Source organism: Anopheles aquasalis, chromosome 2 (genome assembly GCF_943734665.1).
Source record: "Anopheles aquasalis chromosome 2, idAnoAquaMG_Q_19, whole genome shotgun sequence".
NCBI classification, from domain to species: domain Eukaryota; kingdom Metazoa; phylum Arthropoda; class Insecta; order Diptera; family Culicidae; genus Anopheles; species Anopheles aquasalis.
Window position 1 is genome coordinate 49,042,501 of NC_064877.1, and position 7,329 is coordinate 49,049,829.

The following is a 7,329-nucleotide window of genomic DNA, read 5'->3' on the forward strand; positions in this document are numbered from 1 at the left end:
TGATCCCGTGCCTCGTGCCCTGGCTCCGGTTTCCATGTTATTGATTGTTATTAGGATCGATTCCGACATGAGGCGGTCCAGGGGAATGATTTTGAACACGGGGAGAGTGACTCAACGGTGAGGAAGGTTTGCCTCTATTTCCTTGTTAATCTTTCAAAATCGCCATGAAGATTATCGAATATCAAGCAAGATAAAGATAAACAAAGTAACATAAACGAGTATTCGAAATCTCGCCCAACTTATTGTCCCTGAAGGTCCCTGAATTAGTTGATTCGATTTTATGTAAACATGGCTCCATTTTTTTTGGGACAGTTTCACAGCCCCATATGTTATGCCGTAAATAAATGAGAACTCATAATAACATAGTTTTTTCTTGAGTTGAAAATGCCGAGTTTTGAAAGCATTGAAAAGTACATTTTGCAGAGAAGTTTAAAAACATTCTTTCATTTTAAGAAAACGTATGCTGAAAGTTATCGTTTGTTGGTTTAAGCTTATTTGGAATATGCTCTGACACAATATAAAATGCGAAAGCTGGCTTCAACAGCTTAGAACATTTTAACGTTACCGACAGAGAACGTTCGGGTCCCGGATAAAAACAATGAGAAGAAGCAGTTCTATAGAGTGTCGTACAGTAATAACCTCCGGGAACTGTTCAATCCCTGTCCAATGTTCAAACTACTGATGGAGATCGTCATCGTCAACAGTTGATCCATTTGCAGCCTTCTTTGGCTAGAAATCGGACAGAATGCAATAACCGACATGATAAACTTCCGCATGTTGCAAAATCGGCCCAAAACTATTTATAACATTTCGAATGGGAAGTGTTAGTGCTCTCCTCTGTATAGATTAGACATTTTTCTTTCTGAATACTACTTTTGGTTACGAAAAATATGTTTGGCAGCACAGCACCTCACTCTTTTTCAAACTATTGAAAAATAGGTAGTTACTTGCTGCTTGCTTTAAAATACTTTAAAAAGATGATGAGTTCTTTCGACATGGAATTCGAACATTGCTTGAAATATGAAAAAAACCAGTGGCCAGTGATAGGCAATATTTCGATTGAAGGAATTGTTCTTTTGGTATTGAAAATAAATCGTTTTTGTCGAGCCGAAAACCGCATAAAATAATTCAGCGACATGATATGTTTATACTTTATAGAACTGAGTAAAGTAATTAAAATTGTTTCGCTACTAGGCATCAGAAATTATTGATCGCCAATCGTTTTTCAATCAACAATGCCTTCTGATTGAACAGTGACACAAGTGACGCTGGAATGCTAAACGGTGGATTTCTCTGAATAAACGAATAGCTGTTTAAACCACGAGACCCACGGCCGTAGGCAAAGGTTTGCTGCCGAAGAAGGCACTAGAAACGGAAATAAATGTCTCGACCGAACCGATTGTCCACATCCGCTGGCCGTAAGGTGTGCGTGCCACCAACATCCGACACACGAACTCGACCGAATTCCTGAGAGCCAAACATTCCGGACTCCTTAATCACGGAAAGGTCGCGCGAGGGCTAGAGCGAAGGAGCGCTCACGTGAAGCCCGAGTCCCTCGCAGGTAGACCCTTGCGGATGAAACATCTTCCGGTCCCTAGCGTTTGGCTAGATTATTAAAACCCCTCTCAAAAAAAAAGGAAGAACTTAAAAAAAACTCAACAGGAATTATATAGTTGTCGATCCTCAAAAAAAGCTTCTTTGTTGTCGCTAGCGGGGTGTCCCCTGGCGTATTGTATATGCGGATCGTTTGGCGTGTGCGCAAGATTTGGGTAAAATTATATGCTGGACATCGGATCCCAAGTGATGCACCAGCTGGGGATCTGTGATGTGTTGTGTCGGATGCAGTCTGATGGCGAAGGTGGACACAGATGTCTTGCAAAAACGATGACAGCCTAATGAGATTCGGGGTTCGGGGTTTGGACACTAATCTTCGAATGCAGGTGCACAATAGACCGCGTTGACCGGATGTGGGCTAAGGCGTTAAGGGAACCCCTCTCGCAGAAGCATTTCATTCTCAAATGAGACGTCGCCAGATAAGAGCGCTCAAATGATGCAACTTCTCATGTTATACGATCTGTTGTTTGTATTTGTGTTGTCATGTTATACGATCATCAGTAAATGTTTTACATCGCATCAAACGAAAGCAATCTATTCAATTGTTACAACCATTTTTTTAATGATGCGCTGCGGCCATTGCATTTGCTTGCATTTGTTTGCCAGTTAGGATGCCAGCGGACATTTCCTCTTTATCCAAACATATAATTCACCACCATCATCATGCCCGGTTCTCCAATCATTTCAATTCAAAATGTCCAAAAACTGCCGTCATTATCAACGGTGGAGGTGGTGTGGTGAGGTGCCGTGTGTAATTGTCCAGGGTTTTGTTTTACTTCAATCATTTTCTGTCCCTGGCTGCAGCAGCTGTACGTAATTGCCCTGTGCCACCGTGTGTACCGTGAACCTGGGGAAAAGATGTCCGAAACTTCGTTCTCTCAGGAAGTTTGCTCCTTTGCGCCACTCCTGGCAAAGACAATGGACCACAACCATTTTCGGTTCACTGGTGGCTGGCCAAGTACCTTCGTTGGTCAAGCAATTTCAGCGCACGATTCACCTCAACCAATCGACACACCGACCGACAGAGGCCAATCAGCGAATGTTGTACAATTATCCTCAAAGGATGGCGGCAGCACTTTGCTAGAGGCCCCCCTTCCGCTTCCGGACACATCGCAATCTTCATCGCACACCAAGCTACCGTTTTCCATGTTTTCTCACAATCGTGTTGATGGTTGTTTGGTTCGAAACGAGATGCCCAACCCGATACCATATCGGCCCCCGGAAAGATGACTTTGAAGTTACTTTCACCAACAAAACATGTTGCTTCCTTCAGCCCTGGCAGAGTCATTTTGCAATAAATTATCGTGACTTTAAAACAGTACAACAGTGGTGGCGGGTAAATTATGCAACAAACCACCGCGACCAGCGTCCGGGTTCGAATTTGACTGAAAAGTGTATGGATTTGGAATAAATTTGTGGAACAATTCTCGGCGTCGGAAGTTTCAGTCTTCCGCTCATCGAGGTCACAGCGTCGCTGTCGTCGCCTTTGCCTTCGCCTTCGTCGTCGTCGGTTAATCTTTTAAGTAAAGAAGCTTGTACCATCCACGATAACGAGGGACCACTCCTTGGTTTGGTCTGATCTGGGGTGCGGTACTAAGCATCGATTTTCGGGGTTCCCTTTCCTTCGCCTTCCTCGTTGGACTGGGCATCCTTGGGATTGTAGCACGAGCCCAGAGAACCCGCTGACAAAGGAAAAAAAAGGTGCAAAACGGAACGGCTGAGAAATGTCCGCTTAATTGGCTGTTCGCCGGTGGTTTGGTGCCGGACCATGGACCATGAATGAATTCTAATCTCGGCGACTCCGGGCGGACTGCCCGCGGAGAGAGAGAGAGAGAGAGAGAGTGTTGGAATTTGTCAACATGGTCTCAATTTACCGTCGTGGCGCTACCTCTTACGTGCAGCGAGGGGCGTTCTAATGGGCCAGGGGAAAGTGTAAGACATAAATATGTCAAACGAGATCCAGCTCTAATCTGTCTAAAGACAAACGGACTGATCGGGCGAACGGGCGTCTAATTGAATGGATGCCAACGGTCCCCACGGGGCCGGGTTTTATCTGTGACACAAAAATGAGTCAGCACGAGATGCTGACCACCGTCCAGGCGCCCCCACACCTATTCAACGCTTCAGAACGTGATGATTAATATCGTTTTAATAATCTGTGACGTCGAGGGAATAGAGAAAAAAATAACAGAACATGTCGATCATGTTTGGTCACTTTTCGGAACTTTCTCGTCTTCTCGGTTTACGACCTCAGCTGGAAGCCAAATCGCATCAGAAACGATCATAAAAATGGTCTCGCTCCCGTAAAGCTGCCAGAGCCCCGGTGGATTGGATTTTAATGTTTTGCGGAATAACGATCAAACCGAGAATCAATGGGGATCAACGTTTTTACGATCGATTATTGCGCTGGCTCAGAGCAGCGACACGAGCCGCGTGGTCTCTCGCAAGGTCCACCAAACAACACCAGCGGGTGAAGAATGATCACCATCCAGCACTAAATTGGAAGCCGTTTTCGTGATTGACACCGAGCGGATCGCTGCCGGTCTGCCTTTGTCTGTCTGTCTGTCGACGGTTTGAAGGCGTTTTTAGAGTAATAATTAATTCTAATAACATCAACGTCGCCTCAAGGCGTCCAGAACACGGTTCTGTGTTACGGCTCCGGTGGAATCTGAGGCAGACAGCATGAACACAACGAATGGAATGGAAGTGATAAGCGGCCACGGCAAGATAGTCTGATCAGAGAATGGTCTCCTTCCCCCCGAGGGGGGCAGGGAGGGAGTTAATAATATCTATAGGATTACATCCGCTCGATAGCGGATGGCTTTTGCCAGATCACGCACTGCCGGGCTACCGGGCTTTGAATTCCGGCGCCGGTGTCCACGTGCATTTATTTATGTCTCGCCCCCCGGGGGGCGCTTGAAATCGTTTCATTTAATGTTAATAATTCGGTTGCTGGCCGATTTATTTTTTGATTAACTTCCTCCATTTCGATTCCGATTGTTGAACATTTTTCATCGGCCTTTAATTTGAGAATCGGCCCCTGAAGAGGGAAACTGAAACGCAGAATGGTGAACAGTTATGGACTTACCAGCTAATCGATCTTTGACAGCCTGATGTGCCAGGGCGGCCGGATGTAGCGGTGGCAGGGTCCAGGACAGCGGATTGCAGGGTCCCCTTTGGGGGGGCACTCGCAGGACATGGCCACCGGGGTAGAGGGGATAGCTGTACAGTGCTCCGGCCGCGTACTGTAAACTGCCCTGCGGTGAGCCGATGTGATGCCCGTTTTTGATGAGCGCCTCGGGTGACGCATCCTCCGACAGGGATTCCTTGTCTTTCTGCTCCCGTTCGTACGATTTGCCCAACAATCGTGATATGCTGAAGGGCAGATTCTCGTTCGGTGATCGTGTCGATGGTTCCGCGGAGTGTGTTTGATGATCGCTATCGCAATGGAAGAGGGAAGAGACAGAAAATGTGGTCAACTATTACCAACTGTTTTCGGTTGCTGGGGTGTCACGCTTGTTATCCAAACCAACCAACGATACGCTTCATAAACTCGATGATTTTAAAGGATTTATCGGGATTGGGTGAGGCCGTCGAAGTGAATATTTAATACCGTGTGAGGATATGGATTTTTCCGAAAACCAATCCACAAACCAAACAACAAAATCGTGTGCCAGAAGATGTGGCACCGGTGAGACTTCCAATAGCCACTCTCTTCCGCTAGATGCTCTTCACCTCGGAACCATGAAGCGTTTGAATAATAAATAAGATACCCCTTTTTCGATCGGACTAGGGGGGAACATCTAGAGCGTCTTTCGTTTTCAAAACAATCTCTTTAAATCATATCACTCTCTGGTGGGGGTTCAGAGAAGGTGATGGTGGTGTTGCTTCTAGAACCACAGCTTTTGGGCGCATGTGTAATCGTTTGGTTGCCCCAAAAAGGGCCCCCAAAGCCATGTACTACATCAAGGCGATAACGGGGCTCAATGGCTGTGGTGTGGTTGGCTTTAAGTGTGGTGTAGCTGCGGCTGAGGCCAATCATCATGATGATGATGATGATGGTGAAGATGTTGGTAACGCAAATGTGCTAGCGCATAACTCGAGCGACGACTTTCGTATGGCATAAATTAGAGCCCAATTAATTTGTTAGCTTCTTCACGGCTTTGTCTCTTGCCACTCTAAACAACGATGACTGTGAGCAAGCGGTAGTGGTGAGGTATGCGTCGATGATTTATGGAGGAATGCGAAACTAGTTGTGGGGTTTTTTTGGGGGTGCGGGAGAGTGAGGAGCTAAACAATGTTCTCAAAGAATAAGCAATGCGGGGCCCCAAGCGTTTAGTGTTTTTAATTAGATCTAATAGCGTTGATGGGTGCTATCGTGTCTTCATTAGCGGAAGATTGCATGCTAATGCCGCCCGTAACTGCTAGATGATGCTAAAAGGTCTCTCTTTTCCGAAAAGCCGAAATATGCTAAGTAAATTCAGCAAATGCTCCGGCCGTCGCACCGGGCATTAGCGAATTAGACAGCACAGCGGGAATTGTTTATCCAAATGGTGCATTTACATACGTTTTGAGTTTCGCACACTCAGCGCCCCCCGCGTTATCAATGGGTTAGAAAATGAAGCAGCGTGATTGCATTTGATGAGGATTTCCGCTATACTTTACGGACAATTAAATCAGAGCTGGTCAGATGCTAATGGTTCCTTTTACTTAAGTTTGCGATTCGCTAGACAATCGTTCGAAAGTGATCGTAGTTAAATTGTATTTTTAAACAAATCCAGCGCAAGTATTACGCCATGATTTCACATGAATGCAGATCCGGCTTGTCACTATACCTGGTAGCTTCTGATTCATCGTAGCAGGATCCATTACCATCACCATCGAGATCAATGTCCTCGGAGCCACTGTTGTACGAAACGCGCGACTGACAGTCTGAGTCGGCATCCACGTTGATCTCCTGATCGAGATCCTGATCGTCGTCCTCGTGCGGCGATGACATTATCACAAGTGGCGGAATTTTGAAGAATTTCTCTGAAGCACTCGATTCAACCTCGTGGGATGCCTCGGATTGAGATGCTCTTCAATCCGTACTCGTGTGATCTTCGTTATTATGTTTTATTAAATTTGTTGTCTTTCACTTTCATTCACTGCTAAATGTGATGTGCTTTGAATGAAACTTTGCTTGTACAACACTTTTCTGTTTTGGTTCTTTCCACAGCTTTCAACTTGTTTCATAGGAATTCGAATTTATAAATCATATCCACGCAACGGCGTCACAGTATTATCACAATCGTCTAGACCACACCGTATCACCAGCACTCAATCAACAACTCGTCATCATCATCACCAGCCCCGTCATCGATACGATCAACACCTCACGCAGCACTAACCACCCAATATGACACTGTATCATCCGGGAGAAGCAGTAATCACTGACGACACCTCGCTCAAATCGAAACCCCGATTAAAATCCTCGTTCGTCGGAGGCCACGGCAGTCACTTCCAAAACACGTCAACCATCCGCAAGCGCCAAGAGCAAACTGAACTCAACCGGTTTTCCTCTCCATTTTCTTCGCTCCCACGCATTTTCCTTCGAAAGAAGGAGGAGTCTGCTCGCGGTTCGTTGACCAATGAACGATCAGGGAATTCTCGCCATTTCGGTTTTTCCGTTTTTCCTACCTTCCCGGGGGACGGGACGAAGGAGGGTGGAAATGA

General features: G+C 46.0%; 1 protein-coding gene across 1 annotated transcript in view; it reads right to left on the minus strand.

The window, feature by feature from the left end:
* The window catches only part of LOC126569380 (T-cell leukemia homeobox protein 3), a 17,522-nt gene extending 10,419 nt beyond the window's left edge, over positions 1–7,103 (minus strand). Inside the window, exons 1-2 of the mRNA XM_050226423.1 lie at positions 6,450–7,103; positions 4,703–5,052 (exon numbers count right to left, since the gene is read on the minus strand). Coding sequence (XP_050082380.1) covers positions 4,703–5,052; positions 6,450–6,613 — 514 coding nt within the window. The 5' untranslated portion in view covers positions 6,614–7,103. The remainder of the gene's footprint in view (positions 1–4,702; positions 5,053–6,449) is intronic.
* Between the last annotated feature and the right edge of the window lie 226 nt (positions 7,104–7,329).